This window comes from Rhinopithecus roxellana, chromosome 15, assembly GCF_007565055.1.
Source record: "Rhinopithecus roxellana isolate Shanxi Qingling chromosome 15, ASM756505v1, whole genome shotgun sequence".
NCBI classification, from domain to species: Eukaryota; Metazoa; Chordata; class Mammalia; order Primates; family Cercopithecidae; genus Rhinopithecus; species Rhinopithecus roxellana.
The window spans coordinates 96032660-96055111 of NC_044563.1; the positions used below are offsets into that span (position 1 = coordinate 96032660).

Consider the following 22452-nt stretch of genomic DNA (forward strand, 5'->3'; position numbering starts at 1 on the left):
GATTAGCCCATTTCCTGCTTAGGATTGCTCAAGATGTCTTTTGTTCTTTCAGGACCAGCCTGATGGAGGCAGCTTAAACAAACACACGACCGGAGTGGCGCAGGAGTTATAAAGTGCCATATGTGAATGAACAAAGGGGCTATACTAAAGCCTTTTGTGGTATTTGTTAATGTTTTTCATCTGAGCTTAAAAAGGCTTAATGACTTTGTGGTGAGCTGATGCATGTGGCTGGTGGCTTTGCAAAATGAAGGAAATTCTAACCAGTGATATACCAGTCTGTATTTTCAAGTCTCTTTCTTTCAGTTTTGATGCCTGTGTTTACTTTTTAAAAAATTCTCAAGTTATATTTACTTTACACAGATAGCTAAACAGAGTCCTTTATCTTATTTCAACTACAGAATCCAAGGGCAGCTGGGATAACTTATATTCTTTATTTTAATGACCTGAAGGTAGCATAGAGCATCAAATATTCCGCTTATTATCTATATGCTGTATTTATACATAGGAGGAGGGCTTACAAGCTGTTGAGCCCAGGTAAAAAGGCATCATTTAAGTTTGAACCAGTTTTCAGGACAACTGGGCTCAGGTTCAAGAAGACGCCCTTGGAGAATAAAGAGGCTGGTAAAAAGCTGGTAGACTGAATAATTCGTGTTGTTCAGCAGCTTTTGGCTTTATCCAACTCTAGCTCCTGTCATGACTCTACGTGAAATTAAGAAGTGCAAAGCAAGATGAAGCAGGTCTCAGGAGTTAGTTAACAAAGATACTACTAAATTCATTCTCTCATTTCAATCTTCATCAATTGCCTTAGCCTTCACTATCTTTGCTGGAGTATTATAAAAACTAGCCTTCCAGCTGATATTCTTACACCCAGTTTTAAATCCTTTAACCTCCACTTAAATACCTCCTCCTAATTTCAGCCAGAATGATCTGTCACAAATGCAATTTGGACTAGGCCACTGCTATATTTAAAACACTTCAATGGCTCCCTCATGCCCACAAGATGAAGTTCACACTCCTTAGTACAGTACGGACGGCTCTCCGTGACCTAGCCCTCTAACTATGGCTCCAGTACCAGCTCTGGCTATTCTACTTGGAACATTTCTTGTGTTATAACACTGAACTACTTCCAGTTCTCTACACACTGTGTTGAGTGTGTACATACTAGGAATCTGAGTTTTCTCCCTCCTTTCCTGAAATTACCTGGCCATCTTCCAATCACTCATTATTGAAGACTCATCTCAGGGATTATTTATCCCATGAAAGTCTTACCTGGTTGCCAGGTTAGAATAAGTAGCCTAGGCTCTGACAGGTGGCACCCTTTGTGTACCTCCGTCTTAACATTTGCCATATTTTATCCAAATTACCAGTTTTATGTACCTACTTTCTTTTCTAGACTATGTACCCCGAAACAGTGGTAACTGCATTGTGTCTTATCCTTAGCTGCTACCCTTATCCCCAGGGTCTAGTAGCCAGGATGGCATAAGATAAATACTCAAATGCTTACTAGTACAGTACAGTGGACATCTTCAACAGTGAGAATTTTAGAGTGAGTCTCTAATGCCCACATGTTCTATTAGAACCTGGGAATTTCTGAAATCAAATCTTGTAGAAATTTAATTTTATTTCTTATATTCTGTTAAGTGTCCTTTCTTGAAACATCTATAAAATAAGAATAATTTTGATGTGAAAAATGTACCCATAGTAGTTGTGTGGGACTCACAGATTACTGGTTCCAGTCTTACTTTCTTTGATTGACTAGCCATACTGTAGAGTTCTGAGACGTCAGCTTCCCTGCTTCTAGAAAAACCTTGGAAGGATGGTAAGGCATGTCTGAGATTTTTGGAAATATTAAATCTGAAAACTATTCTAATGATGTAGTGTGTGTGCAAATATATATGTATATATATGCATTCAAGTAAGCATACATTAGGACTTTCCTTAAATATCAGATTCATTATAAAATAGATAAAACACACTCACTGAATTAGAGAACTCTAACAGGAGAGGGATGTTAAAGATTACCTAATCCATACTCCTCATTCCAAATGAGGAAACTTTGAGGTTTAGAGAGATTAAAATTGTTCAAGTTTCACAGTTAATAAATGGCAAAATCACAACGGGCACTCAAATGTAACTATCTCAAATTTCACACTTTCCATCAGAATGAATTTCTTCAATGGTCAGCTGAATTGTTTCAATGGCATCCAAACTTAGCTTTTAAAACTCCTAACATGATTAGTTTAACTGGCCGGAATCTGTCTTTCATTAGAATGGAAAATGCAGATTATGGGAGCAGCAGAAACTAATTATTTTTTTAAGGTTAGGGTTAAGGAATGAACAGTACTGAAAGGAGATCAAGGATTTTAGAGATCAATCCAATCTGATGGGCCACCAATACTTCTTCACCCTAAGAACTGGTGAAAGTATTTGAAAAGTGCCTAATATTTCTGTGGTTTAATGGATTAAAAAAACTTTCAGTTTCCGTTTCTAATTAAAATTTTCTGCTTTTTAATGAAAACTATAGGAAAAAGCTAATCCAACAAAGGCAACCAATTTAGTTGCTCATCTTGGAGAAAAACAGGAGGCAGCATGGCTCAGATGCCATATAGACAGATCTAGGTTTGAATTGTTGATCTGATCTTTCCTAGCTAAGTAGCCTTGGATAAATTATTTTCTTTCTCTGAACTGTAGTTTCATTTCTCTATAAAAGAGAGCTAATAATTTCTAACTTGCAGCATCTTTGTGAGAAATAAATGGGCATACCTCTAAATTTCCTAGCACAGTGACTGGAACCCAATACCTACTCACTAAGCAGTAGTTCCTTTTAGAAATAGGTAGCAGTAATAATGGCAACAGAATTAGTAGAATGCTTATTCCAGTACCAAGAACATAGCAGGTGCTTAATTCATATGTGTTCCCTTTGTAGACTTTCCTCATACCTGGGTGATGTTTGCTATATTTTACATTCTACTCTTCAGGGAGTTACTAAATAAACTCGTAAGTTAACTGAAAAATGCAATTTATTCCTTAATGAGCCTCTTTTCTTCCCAAATGCTAAAAATATATTTCAAAAGGTTCTCCATGATACAGACTAAAATACAATGACTAGGCATAGGGCTCAACCAAGAAAGACCATCTCACATCTCCGCAGTTCTCATATATGGGAACAGAAGTCAGACCATACTGCTCATACAGAGCCAGAAGAAGAGACCATTATCTTGTGAACCTACAGATCAGCTTTTTTTTATAAAGGACTCACTGGAATTACAAAGGATTCAAATTATTGACTATGGAATTAAAATAAATGGAGGGCAATGAAGTTTCAGGGACATTTGACAATTGCTTTTCTTCTTCTCCACGAACAGTTCTGTAGCTGTCCAGCATGGAGCAGCTATTATCCTGTTTCATTTTGTCCCTATGTAGGATCAACCTTCCCACAGAAGAGTCAGCTTATATTGAAACACCATGAGCAATTTCTCCACCATCAAAGTAAAAAAATACATATACATATATTGATACCAGTAAGCTTCAATTTACATTTCTAATATAAATTTAAAATGATTGAACATATTGCTTATGAAATGCTTTTTTCCAGGTCTGAGACTTGGGATATTACATTTTTGTTCAGAGTTACGTGCCATAGCCTATTCCTAAATGTGGCAGTTTATAGTATATAGCAAATGACGATGCATTCTTACATAATCTTTCCCCTCTGGTACTATGACCTAACTTTGGCATCATCATGTTTCAGGTGTAAATACCCATTGAACAAAAACAATTAAAAAGAAAAACTGCACTCCTAAGTGAGAGGCAAAAGTACAAGACTGATCTGTAAGGCATCAATCAGTCACAGTAGACAGTAAAATCCTACTTATTGGCATCCAGGAGGAGAGGAGGAAAGGAGTTATTTCTAGTATGAGTTTGAATGAAAACCCACCTAACACCAGCTAAGCTTTCTCGTGTTATAACATGGAAAGATATCTACTTGAACATCCTCTCTGAAATAATATTAAAGAGAGCAGAGGAATGAAGAGACTTACAGATCTCCAAAAGCAACCTAACTACTGCATTTCCATTATTCTTAACCTCTCTAGTCTAAATCAGTCTTGAATGATTAAAGGTTAATGCATATTTATTTGGTGGTAAAGTCCAAATTCCTCAGCCTGGTAATCAAGGCCCTCCTTAATATGTCACCCATCTATTTCTGTAACATACTCAATTCAACAAATATTTATTAATTGCAAGTATGTGCAAGGCTTTGTGTTGGGCTTGGTGGAGAAGACAAAGATGAAAAAGATGATTCTTCCCTTCTGGAGTTTTCCTATGAACGTCTATCTGCTTAATGTCTGTGTCTGCTTAGATTATTCCCTCAGCTGAAAGATTTTCCTCTTCTTTTTGCTTATCCAAACCTAGGCTTATCTCCAGCCACACTTCTATCAGGTTTTCCAGAAACATTGCTGTCCACAAAGCACTGCAGCCTCCTCCTCTAAATAGCAGCTCTTTTCTGTTTCTTTAATGATGCACTTGAACATTTAATACCTTGAACTACTTTGTTTTTTATGTGTAATAAGCTTGTAATCCCAACTACATTACAAGCTCTTGAAGAATATAATGGGGTCTATATTTTTTAAAAAACCTTTCCCTCCATGCCCATAACAGTATGGTGTATATAAGAGATAATCAGTAAATTATAACTTGGTTGAACATATGGGTAAAACTGAAGATTGGGAGGCCATAAGTAGGGACAGCTCCTGTTTAGAAAGACCTGGTTCCTAGCACCGGAGATTCAGTCTATAGAGACCCACCTCTAAAGAGGCAGAAAATAGACAGCAGATAAGTGAGCACAGGCAGTGATAGACAAGCAGAACAAAACAAGAAGAGCAATCTAGAAAGAGACATTCAAAAACAGTCATGCATTGCTTAATGATGAAGATACCTTAAATGAATCCTTGGGCAATTTTGTCATTGTGCAAACATCATAGAATGTACTTACCAAACCTAGATGGTATAGTCTACTGTATACCTAGGCTATATGGTATAGTCCATCGCTCCTAGACTACAAACACATACAGCATGTTACTGTACTGAATACTGTAGGCAATGGCAACACAATGGTAAGTATTTGTGTAATTTGTTTAAACATATTTAAACACAGACAGAGTACAGAAAAAATATGGTACTGTACTCTTATAGGACCACCATCATATATGTGGGCCATCATTGACTTAAATGTCATTAAGTGGTGTATGACTGTATAAGAACACCTTAGTTATGAAAAGATAGGAAGTCAGTAACAGAAACTGGAGGAGGACTGGGTGGGTACTGACTCTTTGGAAAAAATTTGAAACACAGTTATCAGAACTTGAAGAGCAGGAAAGGGCCAGTTGGTCAAAGTTTGGTCTCAATTCAAATCCTGACCTTAAACAGAGAGAATTTAAAGCACATTCATAACTAGTCTGAGGCTCATTAAATCCAATTACCTTAAGGTTAGGCTGAATTCCACAGCCTGCAGGTAGAAAGTCAAGTGGCTCTTACTGCCAGGAGAGAAGAATCTGGGCAAGGTCCACAATCTCAAAAGCTACAGTCAGTCCAAATATGTCAGACAGAACTCTATCAGTCAGGGTTTAATCTAACGTGCTGGTTTATGTGAAGCAGACATACATACCGCTGAGGAAGTGAGGACTGATTCTGTAGTCCCATTAGGAACATATGCTAGCTATTCTTGTCTTGGGTCTAATTTTCATGGTAGATAGTATTAATCTTTCATTGCTCAGTTGCTGTAGCAATTTGGAGAAGTACAGTCATTACTCAGTATCTGAGAGAGATTAGTTCCAGGACCCCCTACAGATACCAAAATCCTCAGATGCCCAAGTCCTTTATATAAAATGGTGTAGTCCTTGCACATATCCTCCCACATACCTGAAATAATCTCTAGATTACTTATATTACCTTATACAATGTAAATACTATGTAAATAGTTGTTACATGGCATTGTTTAGGAAATAATCACGTGGAAAAAAGTCTGTACATGTTCAGTACAGACACAACCAGCCATTTTTTTGTGTGAATTTTTTTTATCTACCGTTGATTGAATCTACAGATGCAGAACTTGCAGATACAGACGGCAGACTATATTTCTATGTGATTCAGTAATGACATAGACTGTCATTTCTTCCCCAGGGTAAAAAATATTCAGTCAGAAAAGTAGATCTTTTTGAGATAATTATTCATACTGCCATTGACACTTCTTTAGAAAAGGCAGCCCAACGAGAAACCAGCTATCCAGTAGGGCTAGATTCCTCACTAAAGAGAGGCTGGGTCTTTGATTGGGCTTTCTATCCTCAGCAACAATAAGCAGCAGGTTGAGTTCCTTTTATGGAGTATTAGGAGATGGAGTTATACAAGAATCTTGACATTTCACTATCTTGCCCCATCAGGACTATACATCACTTGGAGGATTCAATGGAAATTGTTTTCTACCAACATTAAAAGTTATTTGGGAGCTTTTAAGACACAGCAAATATATTTCTTTAAGAGAAGTTTATTTGCTTGTTTAAGAGAGCTGCACTTTATATATAGTGCTGATATAAACTGGTGCACAGGATCCTCTAAAACTGTTTATATCCACAGTAAAATACATTTTTGTGATACTCATACAACAGAGTTAGTCCAGAGCCCAGAGCTTTGTGGACTCTGCTTATATCCTAGCCTCTGTGGCTGTTACTCCTTTTCACCAGGTCTTAAGCCTTCCTCACCACCCATCCTGGCCTCAGTCAACAGTCTGCCGGTTCCATAGAGATGCAATTGCCTATTCATTTCTCTGAAATGCCTGGACACGTTTTGGGTAGCTATGGAAAGCCAGACCCATATGCCTACAGTATAGTTCTAGTTAATGTTCCCTCTGATTTACCAGAGTCTTATCTTTTTACATGTATAATTTCTCATCTCTTATTCCTGGTATCCAGCAGTTGGATACCTTCTTGGGCAAAGGTATATCATCTCTGATATAATTACACAATAATTGTATTTATTTTTATTACTGCATCATCCCTAATTGATACTTATTATATTCTAGTTGCCTTGAAGGTAAATGGTTTCAATTATATAGCAGTAAAATAATAAAGTTTTAAAAACTGTCAACTAGATTCCATCTAGACCAACTTCCTCATTGACAGATGAGAAAATTTAGCGGAAGAAAATGACTTGCCAAGGATGGAACAACCAGAATTTAAGTCTTCTAGCCCTTAAGCAAATATCTGAAGGCGTGTCAAATGAAGAAATGATAAGTTTTATTGCTAGGGTCTAGAAATCAGACTGGAACCAATGGGTAGAAGTTACAAGAAAGTGAGGCAAACTTTAGTTATAAATTGTTAACAAACAGCAATTGAATGAGGATGAGCCTCTCAAGAAGTGGTCAGTATTCTGTCTTCAGACTCTCAGAGACATTTGAACAGACGTAAAACGACTACTTGTCAGGGATATGAGAAGTGATTTCTTGGCCTGAATTACAGATTTGATGACCTCTCTCCTTTATTTCAAATTTGAGAATCCAAGAGTTGCAATGTGAGGCACTGTATTCTGGTAGGCTTGAACTAATGATCTTTATGCAGTTATAGCATTTAAACCCCACCCCACATTAGGCTACAGTTTGCCTCTGCTGCCTTGAATGAGTCATGTATCACAGAGTCAATCTTTTCTACCAGGAATAAGGATCTAGGGAGGGTAGGGGAATGAGGAAAACTTCAACACTTTCCAAGTATGTGGATCAAAGAATGAGCAGGATTTTTAAGTAAGGGCATTCATATTAAGCAGTGTGTTTTAAAGAAAAGAAGAATTATTGCAATCTCTGCTATTTGTCTTAAACAAAGAGCTTAAGCTGACAATAATAAAACTATCCTGAGATATAAAACTTAGAAGCAAATGGAGGTACACACACACACACACACACACACACACACACACACACACACACACAAATAAAGCTTCAGAAGGGTAATGTCATCTTGGCTGTGTTCCAATTCACAAATTCAGTATAAATCTATATAATGCTTCTGAAGAAATGTGAGTGCAATAGTCCCAAAAGAGGGTATTCTTGGTACACATATCTATTTCCATTTGAATCAATGCAAAGTTTTAATACATGGAGGACAGCACATCCTTCCAGTTCTGATGCAAGGTCCAACAGTCTGGCCAAAGATAATCCCTTTCAGAGTTCATCCATAAATGCTAGGCTTATCTTTCACTATGCCCCAAATCAAAATGAAGTACAACCTCTCAATAAGGCTGGGACAGAGTAATTGATGTGAAAATTGTTTTAAAGGTGTTAGAAGAATGTTTTCTTAAACAAACCATATAGCAAAACAGAAACAAAAGAAAAGTATCCCTTTAGAAACCCCAGGTATAAGAGAAAAAAGAAACAGGATGGAAAAGAATATATTTAAAAAGTTGAGTCTCAACTATTGTTGTTGGAGAAAAGGAGAGCCGAGAGAAAGAGGAGGGAGCCCATCTGTGAAGGTAATTGGGAAATACTACTGGAGAGATCTTCTCATTAACAAAAAGAAAAGCTCAAGGAACATGAAAACTCAATTCAGCAAGTGGCACAAATACAACCTCTAAGCCATTACTCTCCTCTTTTACTTCTCTAAAAAAATCCCTAAATGGAACCTATGACAGATAGATCATCTTTCTGATAAGAAATTCACTCAGTGTTTTATGAAGATTCTAATAATAATCGCAGACTTGGAAAGGACCTTAGATGAAGTCAAATCCAACATACCTCTTTTAAAAGATAAAGAAACATAAGCCCAGAGGTTCTTGTTTTTAGTTGTTTGGCAAAGGAACTTCAACTCAAATCTCCCATTAAACAGGATAGAACTCTTTCTAGTCTATAGGCAACCTTGAAATTAGGAGAGCTGGAACAAGAATTGCACTCTTGCCTAAGCAGAATAAGAAAAGGGGCAATACCATACGAAAAGTCCATAAAAAGTTCAACAGCTGTTCACTATTCTTAATTATATGGTGACAGACTCAACTAATCAAGCCCTCTCTTCCTTACATGTCCTACATACGAGCTAACAAATTATGTATACTCAATACATGTTAAGACTTCAACTGCTTCAAAGTATAACACAACCTTAAACATGTTTCCTAAGTCCCCAGCACCAGTGAATTTGTAGTTTTATAAATATCATGGTGAACAAGAAATGCTGTCTTGTCACATTCAAGCCAAATAACAGCTGGACTTTAAAAATAAAATTTTGAAGGCATTTGCCTTTTATATTTTTAATTTCTGTTTTCCTTGCCTATGGTTTTGTCATATGATTTTGATGAGTGGTTAATACACATCCACAGCTGCCTCTTTTGGTGACCTTTTCCTCACTGCCTCCAGGCTCAGGGCTATGAAGCATGTCTACAAGTTGCTTACTAAGTGATATTGTCATTTTCATGGCTGACAGACATTTTTCTGGGAAGCCTGGTGGAAGCAGGGCCTCATCTTCTGGGTTGGTTTACTTTCATCACTTCAGAAGCCCCACAGGAGGATGGGGTAGATGTGGAGGGAGGGCATAGCCCCTTAAAATTGCTGTTCCAAAGCCAGAGGAAACCTGTCTGGACAGAGGGATAAGACATCTTGGCCAGAGGCACAGAAGTTACCTATCAACTCAGCCCCGCTAAGGAGCTCTCACTCTGAATCCTCTATAGAGCACAAAGAAGTCCTGATCTTCTTAGCGCTTTTCTCCATGATAATTATGTGTGTACATATTTCCCTTTTAATCTTCTGTCTTTCCTCACTAGACCATATGTTTAAAGAGGTCAAGGACATCTCTGCTTTGCTTCCCATCGTTTGTTCTAAGTCTAGTTTAGGGGCTGGCACATGGTAGGCACTCAAGAAATGTTGGCTGGTTGTTTTTTTAGACCAAAGACTAAGTGAAGGAGCAAATAATTTTTTAAGTTATTCTGATACTTTAGTTTCTTCTTAATCTTACTGTTAAGGGAAATATGAAGGAACAAAGTAGAGAAAGTATCATGTGTACCTGTTATCTACTCTGACTTTAATATGAAGTGTAACTCCAGCAGACTTTGCAATCAGCTCAGCCTTGAACAGATGCCAGGATACATCCTTAAGTCAGCAGAAGGCTGCTATCCATGCTAGCAGTCCTCACAGAAGCACTGCCCTTCCGTCGGTATTAGAACAGGTAATTTGACTCCATTCATGAACCCCCAAAAGCACATGAGGTCTCAATGGCAACTTCTGGGCAAGCTTTTGAAGGGAGGTTTTCACATGCTCCTTAAGCTCCTGGGCCACTACAGCCCTTCTACTATGACACTTATCAGGCACTGCTGCTGTGTGTGACAGAGTAACATGAGAGCTGGCATATGGCATGACTTGCTATATTTAGGGCAGAGGAAATGGGCTGTACTGAGGAAGGTCACAAGGAGTTTGTTCAGAAAAACGAAGGGACCATGTGTTTCTACATACACAGTAGGGGGCAGTATGGCAGGCTGCTTGGGAGAATCTCAACTCTAACCTTAATATGTGGTTCATAGCGAGTAATTTAATTATTCTCAGGCTCAGTTTTCTCACCTGTAAAAGGGAAAAAGTAATGCCTTCTTCACAATGTGTATAAGGATTAAATGAGAAAATGTGGGTAAAAAGCTTAACATATTCTCTAGTATATAAACACTTGATAAAAATGTTTTCTAAAAACAAAACAACCAGGGAAATTGGTTTGAATCTAGACAATCTAGGAGTTGAATAGAATATCCAAAAATATTTATATACAGTATGTTTCTCTAGAGTTAAATTTTTAACTTTTTCCTTTTATATAGTTAATAACTCAGATCATGATTTTTAACTTACCAAGCACATGATATCACTAACTAGATAATGACATTACTGAGAGATAACTGACTACATTTACACCAAATATGCAGTTAAGGAAGCAAATGAAAAAAGGTGAATGACAAATTAAGAAAAGTCTTTGACAGCACAGGTAAGGTGATAGAGCTCTGTAACTACCAGTCTGCTGTCAAATAAACAGACTGAATACTCCAAAGTAATGAAAAATATTTATTTCATTACATATGGTCAACAATTTAGGTACTCTACAGTACCGTCTCCCAATAAAATTGAGATGGGCCAGACCTGAAGTGCTTCCACACAGGCTTTTAGGTCAGCCACAATTTCTGTGTTGCAGTCAGATGGTTAACTGTGCAAGTAACATCATTTGGACTTCCTGGCTCCCTAGGTAGAGGAACCTCAACACTTATCAGTGGAAAACCTGCACTTTTAAGTGCCTATGAAAATAACAGGCTGTTGATGGACATTCTTCAAGGAAGACAGCAAGCATATTTTGAGTCCTCTTTATGCCTCCCTTCCTACCTATCTTCCCTCTTCCTTGTTCCTTTCCTTCCTTTCTCTTCTCTTCCCCTCCCTCCCTCCCTCTTTACTCCCATATACACATACACATCCTAATCAGAATTTATTTTAACACCTTGTCTCCCAAACTATCATCAAACATTAGTCTTTCCTACTAGTATGAAAAATTATCATTCTGAAAACTTTCTGAAGGGCTTCCTAATGTCTAATACTACTCATCTCTGAGTCCTCATTCCAGGGATTTCTGGGCTGCCTGGGATGGCCCCAGGCTCTCACTAGAAGCCACGCCCAGTTTAGATGCTGCTATGAAGTGTCTTCATGTGTTTTCAAGGGATTAGGGTCCTGGAAGAAACCCTGCCAGTTAAAGGGATACTAGTGAGATTCTTCCCCTTAAGCTAAAGAAGGACTTTAGCTGGGACCTGAGATGGGTGAAGTATCATGTTACTCTGAAGAGAACAAATTAATCTTCCCTGACTGGTGGGACAGATTCTGCCAAAGGAACAGCTAACGGGAAAACCAGTCTCTACTCTGTGATGACACAGTAAATAACCAGGCAACATTACTACTGAAGTGCTGACCTAACCCATAAATTGTACCCAGACTCTGGGGAGCAATTTCTGCTGATGTGCTGCTGTGCATTTAAAACAAACAAACAAAAAGGGAAGAGAAGTGAACAGGCATTGATATTGGTGTGGGTAAATATTCTGAGAGGAAGGCTGGTCTTTCTACCCAGACTTCTGAAAGACGTTAGTAATGGTTACTGCATAGGCACAGACTGGGCCTTCCCCAAGCAATTATTAAGTTTATGCTAAAACTGCTGCAAACTATCATTTAATCTCCAAAATGGTTTGATTGTACCTGGGAATCACTTGATTTGGATATGCTGAATACTCTGATTTGATCATTCCACAATGTATACATGTATCAAAATCACTTTATATCCCATAAATGTATACAATTATTACTTGTCAATGAAAGACAAAATAATGCTTAAAAGTCCTCCTTTGTATGTTTTCCCTTTTTAAATGCAAATGCAGTGAGATGGATGAAACACAGAATTCTGCTGTTCATTGAAATGTAGAGGATCCTTTCACTTTAGAACTTTGATGGTAACTTGAAGTACTTGGATTGCTAAGTATTCAGTAATGTAAGATCTAGCTGCTTCTTAAAGTCTTCTACTATAATGCACAACATAACAAACATACGTAGTTAAAAGAGTAACATTTCCTTTGCTTTGCCTAAGAAATCTAGCTGATGACTCCTATGAAAAACTATAAAGATCCTATATCTAGCTCAGACACACCTTTGGAAACACATGGAGCAGCAGAAAAGAGCTAGAGAAAAGTCACTCACCCTCTGCATCTTCTGGCCGAGTAAGGTCGATGACACCTGGGCCCAGTTTTCCATCTTCATTTGACTTTCCCGTTAACTGGGGTCCCAGATTCTCAAAGCGCGTTCTTTCCTAGAGGAACAAATAATCAGAGGTTTATTCTAGTTTCCAAAACAGCCACCATTTCCTTCCAGTTTCTATCTTACTTAATGGGCAAAAGGTGGATTCAAAAATATCATTTCTGACCAACATGGACTCTGAAAATCTTTCAGGAAGATTCCGTTGAAAGCTGTTTGTGACACGGACAGCCCTTACAGCATCTAGACCACAGTACCTGTAGGGAAAGGAAACCTGTGACAGGGAACCTGCCAGAGCTTCGGTGCATATCTTCGCTCTGTTGGATTTGCTCTAGTAATCTAAAAAGAACGCAATAGAGAGGGTTGAGCCAACAATGCAAAAACCTGAAAGAGTGGTTCCTATTAAAATAAACGGCTAAATTTAATGGGAGAGGAATTTTCTCATTTAGAGATCATAGCTTACATTGGCATTCCTGGGGAAATACAAATTAGAATTTTATGCACAAGGATTTCAAAAACAAATATTTCAAAGCAGGCCAACCAGATGACGATTGATACTACTATTTTGTCTCAGAATTTCAACAGTGATTTGCTGAGAACTGAAAAGGAGGATATCACTCCTAGCCAGCCATGGAGCCAGCAAAGTTAAATACCCCTGCTGCTTTAGGAGGGAAACCCAGAGCTGTTTTACTTGTTCACCAGTTCTTCTAGGAGTAGGAGTCTGAAGCATCACAGTGAACACTCCCTCTGCAGCTCTCCGGATCAGTAGCAGAGGAGCTCATTGACCATCATTAATATGGTGTTCTTGTCTGCAGAAACACAGCGCATGTCCCCCTCTCATCTCCTTACTACTCTCCTGACTCAAACTTGGCTTTGTGTTGTGCTTATGAATGAATGAAACCTTGTTGTTCATTACTATGAAACAATATTAAATGTCATGTCAGCTTGAATTTACAGACATGAAATAGCAGCTTCCAGCTCCGGGAATGGTTTCTGCATGTTATACTTAATGCATTATGCAGCAGTAGAGTGCTGATTGCTGTTCAGTCTATTGTTCAATGACCTAGTTCTGTACTGAGCATGTTCGGCATTAGATGGAAATACTCTGAGTGTTCTCTTCTGTAAGATGTTTAGAAACTTAGAAATATTCTTAAAGAGCAAACATACAATTACTTGATAGAGGCTGTGCCTCATTTGTACAGCCTGACTACATTTGTGCTTTCTAATATGATTATTTTTGAATATCATTATATTTCTATAATTAATTCCCATCAGTCAAATTGTGCAGGAAGTCTTCCAGTTCCCCTTCATCATGGAATATGTTGAAATCTGTGTTGGAAGAAAACACAGCATAAACCTTGCTTTAATCTACACCATTTCTATGAAAGATTTGCAACAAAAATTACAATCACGAATTTCCCTAACTGGGTAATATACTCACTAGTTTAAATAGCAGTATGTGGGGAAACCTCTGAAATACGACACTTATAAAAAACAGAATGAAAATAAAAACCAAATTAAGTGCAGTTCCCTAATATCTTCTTATGTAAAAACACTGGTGCACAAGAACAAATTAACCCAGATGCAGGACACAACAAAAAGCAACTATGAGCCTTATGGGAGCTTCACATACAGTCAGGGAAAGGACAGCTGCTTTTAATCAGCCAATTTCTATTTTTGAGTAGCACTTTGGTTGTCATGATGTAAAGAAAAAGAATTAAAGTGGAGATGAGTAGTACCAGGGAAAGCAAAATATTCAACCTTTGTTTTATCACATTGTTTCGCATTTCAAATATTTGCATGTGAATGCTTTCCCTATGTTAAATGCAAAAGGAGTTTTGATGTGACACCTGCAATCTTCTTGGAAGAACAACCTTTAACTGTATTTTCATAGGGGGAAAAACAACTTTCTCTGAAAATCAACAGACCGTGCTATCTATCAATATGCATATTTCAAGTATCTTTCTAGTCACTCATTCTCTTTGATTTTACTGGAAAATATTCTCAGTAAAAAAATAAAATAAAATAAAGTTCCTGAAAGAATATCAATATTTTGACAAGGAAGGAGAAGAGAGAAAATTACATGCCATGGTTTGTAAAATCCTAAGACAACAAAGCTTACATGATGATAATATCTTTTCTTTTATAAAAAATGAAGTGCACTCACAATTCAGTAGTATCAGCTTGTTTTTAATCATAACAAAAAACATTCAGAACATTCAACAACACATTCACAGTGTCTTTGAAGTCATACATTTTTCTGACTTCATTGAAAAAAAAATCTGCAGAGATACTTTCCCTTTAAAATATAAATATTTTGACAGAGTAGAAGTCAAGGAAGAATATCCCATGAAACACTTGTTAAATAGGAAGAAAATAAATCAATGATAGAAATTGTTTTGGGCAGTGGGTTGCATTTTAGATTTGGTAATATTAAGCACTTGTGTTTGAGATTAAAGAAGGACGCCGCAAAGCCATGCCCTTTCATATAAATTTCCACCTAGTCTCCCAGAAGATTTCCTTCTTTTCTTCAAAGAATAGCTCAGAATATTTATTTGCCAGCCACATAACCATAAGATAAGAGGGCCTGATGTCTACAAGTTACGTCTGGGCAGCTGAGCTAAGCAAAGATTTTACCAGTGAGGTTGAACATGAGCCTAGTAAATACAGGATGTGGATGTGGGCACAGAGAGAAGTATAAAGATACTTTGGTTCCAATAAAGCTTAAACTTCTGCCATTAAGTACCCATGAGCATGCCCCTATATGGAACAAATATAGACTGTGGGTGGCAAGTTCTTAAGTCCAAATTTCCACACACTTGAACTAGCTCTCACCATGTACATAGCTCCCAAGTAAGATATGTTGGAGATATAAGCAAAATACCTCAATGCTAATTTAATCCCACCCCTTCCAGGAAAATTGCTCCATCTTCATGTTGACAGTGGATTTTACATGCAGCAATGTGATCAGACACTTACTTATGCATTGTCAGTCACAAACATGCAGGCAACATAAAAGTTATTGAAAAAAAATTAAAGTCAGCTCTGCTGTGTTGTAGGACTGTTGGCTCTCTAAGTGCTTTGAAATTATGATGTATGAGGTAGATGTTGCATATTAAATAAAGATATTTAAATGATAAAGCCTCCTTTAGTGGGAGCTGATGAATGTTAAATGTTACAAGCCACAAGCCGGTAGCATCCATCATCTTCACATATTATCAGAGTCAATGACGGGGCAGCCTCACTGATGACAGATAGACTGCTGCATTATTATCCCTTATTTCCAGAGTCACTGAACAAACCATTCAACTCTTCGGGCATTATTTTTAACTTTGCATTAAATTAGCAACTTTTCCCTCCCTACCATGGCAAGATTGATCAATTTTGTCTTTGTATGGGTGGAGAGAGAGAATGAATTTGGGGTAACTAAAAGAACAGAGGTTTGTTTTCATGTAGGAAAAAAATCAACTTCCTCTTACTGGCATCAAATGTAAAATTGTGATCTGGGGAAAGAACAGCAATGAAACAGCAAGCACACAATAATGGCTTTTCTTTGCACTTAGATAAAAGCTGAATTTTTGATGTGCACAGTATATTTTAATAAAATTTTATATACTATGTTTTATACACTTATTGGCTATTCCATAATAATGTGTGTGCTAACAGTAAAATTGCTCTTAAATTTATGTGTGTTATTTATACGTTCCCACGTAACAATGCTTTTTGTTGTAAAAAATATTCTGTTTATTAATGTAACTTTACAACCACTGCATCCAAGATCCGTGGTAAATTAATGACATTTTTATTATTTTATAGTGTCATTAAATTTTTACTGATCACTCCATCAAACAGAGGCAGTAAAGGCCATAATGTAAACTGGGACACTTAGATCAGGCAGCAGGAAGACATTCCATATAGTCTGAAGAAAACTGCTAGCAATAAATGATATTTATACCATCTTTAAGCATGTGAGAATACTTGGATAAGTTTGGCAAAACTGTTTCAGTAGTAGAGTGGATTGTGTACTTAAATAACAGTTTGCTTGCCAGAGAGACAAGTCTTTTTCAAACCATATGTGAAGTGACTGATTGCAGCCATCTCCTGAAAAACAACATGTAAAATGTAATGATGTGCTGTGTCCCTCCCTTCTGCATTACCAAGACTGACCAGCATGTACCAGGCCTCAAATTATTTCAACATGGTCCTCTTTGCCACAAGCTGAAGTGGAAAATGGCACACACTGAGAGAGGTTTTTTGTTTGCTGCTTTACAAACAAATATATTTCATTTAAATACACATGTCTGGTCAATGATGTGGTGATGTGGTATATTTCATTCCAATGGTCTGAATGAGAGGTACTTTACCAACCTTTATTCACAAGCTCATTTCTAAGGGGTGTCTGAATATGGGGGATCATTCACGGCAGCCATGGAACATACAACTAATGGGCCATTACCTATAGCATAGTTAAAACAGGTAAAAAATGATTAGCTCATGTTATTTTTATGTGTAAAATGCATTATAATTATGATACTCTCTACATTGATTCTCTTAAATAAACCTAAATGTGTGTTATGAACTCATTGCCAAATATTCTATTTATGTATATATAGAACAGTAAATAAATTCTATGCTCATATAATTATGGATTTAGAAACACCTAATTTCTACGTGGGCATTCTGGTATGATTCTTTCTTAGGTAAATAAGGATTTTGTTGTTGCATCTTAAAATATATATTTAAATATTAAAGACTTAAAAGTCTTTCAAATGTGTAATGATAAGGAATTTTGCAGGGAAGGTTAATACTACAGCCCCACTAATCATGTTTTGTGTGTATTCCTAAAGCAGAACTTTCTAAGAAAAATAACAAACAAATGTATTATGAATATAAGTTCTCTAAGGCCATGACAATATTCTGAGATAATATCTTATCCTCAGAGTTTCAGCTATGTCTAGGTTATTGAGTGTAAGCTAAATAAGTCTTGTCATTTTCATCCTAGCTCTTAGCTTCAATTTTTATGAACGTTTGATTTCCATTTTGTATTTTGATGTATTTCCAAAACTCTTTCCTAAACTGAAAGTAAAGATTCCCCTGCAAAAGCAGCTTTCTCTTTACCCAGCTTCCGCTCCTTTCCTGTATTCACATCAGTGCAGAGGAGTCAGTGTGATTTGTCTCACTGTTTTTCTTGCCCTTCTCTGTCCAGGCGATCATCCAGGACTGCTGATTTTTCTTCCACATAGCCTATTGTCCTTGTCCCTCTCTCAATGTCATCCTGCCATCACTAACTACCCCAGCACATGTCTTCATGCCCACACACCTAGCTCACTGCTGCAGCCTCCTTTCTGATCTGCCTGATCCTTGGCACTGTCCTCCCCAGTCCTTCAACTCACACTCTTCACAGAGTTCTACTTCATGTCTCTGATTCAAAACCTTCCATGGCTTCCCATGTCTATTGCATTTCCTCCAAGCTCCTCTACATGGTTTTCAAGGTCTTTCATACACTGCTCCCCACACACCTTTTAAAACTCAACTTCCTACAGTTCTCCTGTCACATATCCTCTGGTTGGGGTGGGCAGTGACTTGCCTTCCAATAATAATACCACGATCATCCTTCCTTCTTGCTTCTTCTTTGCCAAATCCTATTCATATGGAAAAACCCAAGTTTTCCATGAACTCTGTAAACTCTCTGATCTACCTACTCTCTGATATACGAAAAGTCTTAGTTTTGCCTACATAATTAGCCCCTAGTTACGTACTATGTTAAAGAATTGGACTTTTGGTTCATGCATACCACCAAGTCTCCGTCGATAACATCAAAAGATTTTTCAAGCCAGAGATTGTATCTTAGACCTTTTCTATATATCTTACAGAGCATTTAGTATTAGTGTCCATAAATACTTGCACGTTTATATAAGGCCACATAACTAATCTAGCCAAATAAATAAAAAACATGCTGCACAAGTATCTAAAAGGGCAATAATAATCAAAGCAAGGACATTTAGAAAACACCTTAAATATTTTATAAAAGAGGTAAATAAGCAATCTTAGAAGAGCACAATTGAAAAATGCAATTTGATCATATAATTTAATGCGAAAAAGAGATTTTGAGTGTAACTTGGAATTTTTGCAGATTAATACAATCGATCTTTGCGAAGTCTTTGCAAAACTCTGGCAAAAGAAGACACTACATATCATAAATGCTTGGCTTAAAAAGCAGTACACATTTCAAAATAAAAGGTTCTGTCTTGTTTTGAAAGCAAGGCAATGCTAAGTATAATGCTAAGAGATATTCTGTCTCTTACTCTGAACGACTTTCTTTAATTCCTTGTTCTATACATATCTTGCTATGCTGTGATTCTCCAGAAACATCACTTCACCACACGTGTGGTTTCCTTTTTGACTCAACAAACACTATCATTTTGTTATACTTCATTTTATATCCTTTATTATGCATTTAGTAATTTAATGAATGGTCAAAAATGTAGGCTTTACACTGGAAAGCAACCACATGTTCAAAAGGTGATTATATTTTGAGGGAATTATTTTAGAGGCATTGGACTTACTTTCCTAGTGACATTGGGATGTTTCTAGAGTAAGTAATCATGATAATATAGACTTTGGCTGGATGAAATGAGGTTCATTATTGAACCTCGTTTTTAAATAATATTTTTTCAGCTAAAACTATTAATTTGTCTAGCTTCTCATACATTTTTAACACCAAAATTTTGCTAGCACTTAAGAATTAGTTAAGGACTAACTGCTGTTTTCCAATTGTGTTTGCCATCACAGCATAAATAGATCTATTGGTGTAGAAGCGGGAAGAATGGCACACACTGATCATCTACAATGTGCAAAGCCCTTTCCATTGAGTACTTCCTTCAATCTCATACCAATACTACAAAGAAAATACTATTGTTATCAACCAGAAGAAGGTGAGGTTCAAAACTAATTTTTATATGGGTTAAGTCATTTAATCAAAATTTAGATAGGTATTTGTACTGAGGTGAATTTTGAATAATAACTCGACAATTACCATGCGTTCTCTCTGAGCCTGTTCCAATATTTGTGAAATGGAATAGACAATGCTCATGCTGCAAGGGCTTAATGATTAAATGAGAGATTATACATGTGAGTGCTTTGCAAAAATACAGCAACTCATAAAATATCCATTTCTGTTAAAGATATTATTTAGTGTTTGCTAAGTATCTCAAAACTAAACAACAGTGAAGACAGTGTCTTTATCCAAAGGTCAATATCCTTTCTCCTATATCAACAATAGAACAATACATAACCAAAGATGCTTTGCTTTTCCTTCCTTCCTTCCTTCCTTCCTTCCTTCCTTCCTTCCTTCCTTCCTTCCTTCCTTCCTTCCTTCCTTCCTTCCTTCCTTCATTCTTTCCTTCCTTTCTTCCTTCTTTCTATCTACAGAGTCTCACTCTATTGCCCAGGCTGGAGTGCAGTGGCATGATTTTGCCTCACTGCAACCTCTGCCTCCCAGGTTCAAGCGATTCTCCTACCTCAGCCTCCCAAGTAGCTGGGGTTACAGGTGCACACCACTACACCTGGCTAATTTTTTTGTATTTTTAGCAGAGTCGGGGTTTCACCAAGTTGGCCAGGCTGGTCTTGAACTCCTGACCTCAGGTTATCTGCCTGCCTCAGCCTCCCAAAGTGCTGGGATTACAGGCGTGAGCCACTGCGCCCAGCCAATGCTTTCCATTTTATCTTGGCTGCTAAGTAACTCAGAAGTAAATTTAAATCTCAACTTTAGTAACTATGTAGGACCTGGATAATTATTCACTACTTTTAAGCACTCAAGTCTTCCTTCACTTGTATGGTAAGAACCAAACTTCTCTGCAAAGCATGTATGTCTTTTTATGATCTGGCTCCTGCTCCCTCATCAGCTTCACGTCTTATTCACTCTAGTTTATACTCTCTGTTACAATAAAATGGAATTCCTTGGAGCTCCCTGAACTAGCTATGATATTCCATGACCCTATATATTTCTGAATACCACTTTTTCTTTCTAATTATGATGTCTTCCCTTCCAGATGACATCATAATTAGTCCTTTCTAAGCCTAATTAAAACATCTGCTCTGGACAAAATCCTTTGTTGACTTACTTCCACCAGCCCTGGGAAGAATCTATCATCCCCTTTCCTCTAACACCCCGTCTTTTGTTTCGTCACCACATTTATAGAAAAATATATTGCAATTATTGGTTTCTATGTCTGTTTACAGGTCTCCTCAACTTGCTCCTCAAGGTACAGCATCCATGTCTTATTATCTCTATAACATAAGTACCTCCCACAATGTTGAACATACTAGGCTCTCTGGTTGTTAAATCTTGGTAACGTTGGTAAAATTGCTTCCCTTTCTTCTTTCATTTTAATTTTACTTTTAAATAAAGTACAATTATTTTCAGATCCTATTTAGAGCAGTGAAATATAAATAACTAAAGACAGATAAATACAAAGGAAGGTGTGTAAGTCAGTTAAACAACAGAGTGATCTCCTGGTCAGAGTTGGCCCAGAGCTGTGATACAGAAAACCTGCCTTATTATTATTACTAGAAATGGCTCTCCAAGAAGAATTTTCCGTAAAATCTGAACTATCTCCACAAAAAATATCCTTACACATCTCTTACATTGCTTAGCAGTTCACCATTAGCAACTCATTCTTTGAATTAATTAAAAAGGCCAATCTCTTATGAAAGGGCAATAGAATAAACTGTTACAACAGAATTATATTAATTTCAGTTTAATTCCTCCTGAGAAACAAGAGCATTCCTAGGGAAGATAATCCTGGTAAAGCCAAGCAAACAAAGGCATTGGTCAAGGGAGAACCTTAGGCACTATAATCCCAATGAGATAACGTCACAAGATTTAGAAATATCCAAGCTGAGTAAAGATGGTTGTTAGGGGCTGAATTGTGTTTCCCCATAATTCATAGGTACCCCTAGTACCTCAGAATGTGACTGTATTTGGAGATGGGGCTTTTAAAGCAGTGGTTAAGTTAAAATGAGGTTCTTAGGGTGGGTCCTAATCCAACTCGGCTGGTGTACTTGTATGAAGGGTACATCTGGACACAAAAAAGGACACCAGAAGTGTGTGCACACAGAGGAAAGAGCATGTGAGGACACATCAAGACAGCCTCTAGCTACAAGCCAAAGAGAGAGGCCTCAGAAGAAATGAATCTGCTAACACCTTGATCTTGGACTTCCAGCCTCCAGTACTGTGAGAAAATGAATTTCTGTGGTTTAAGTCTGCAGTCTCTGGTAGTCTATTATGGCAACCCTAGCCAACTAATACAATGGCAGCTTCTACCTCTTATGCCATGAAAGGTGCTAGTTGTTTTCCAAAATTATCAAATAACAAAGTAGCATATTTTAGAGATAAGGTCCTATTAGCCTCAGAAACAAGAATCTAGAAACTTCTGTCTTTAGGATCTAGTAGCAGTTCTATCTGTTGACAGCCTTGCCCATCCATCTACATATTTATCTATGATTCTTCAAAAGAATAAGTATCCTTTAAAGGAAAGGAAGCACTTGACAAAAGTTTTCAAAAACAGGAAGATTTATACTTGAGACAAGAAACAGAATCAATAAAGACTGCTATAAGCTGTTGAGATAAACTCTAAGAATGCTGATATATGCTACTGGACCATAAG

At 37.3% G+C, this 22452-nt stretch overlaps 1 protein-coding gene across 12 annotated transcripts in view; it reads right to left on the reverse strand.

Moving 5' to 3' along the window:
• The window catches only part of SOX6 (SRY-box transcription factor 6), a 702902-nt gene that overhangs the window by 34703 nt on the left and 645747 nt on the right, over positions 1–22452 (reverse strand). For all 12 annotated transcript variants that reach the window (XM_030918953.1, XM_030918959.1, XM_030918957.1 and 9 more), the window contains one exon: positions 12731–12839. In XM_030918953.1, the coding sequence (XP_030774813.1) occupies positions 12731–12839 (109 nt within the window). The remainder of the gene's footprint in view (positions 1–12730; positions 12840–22452) is intronic.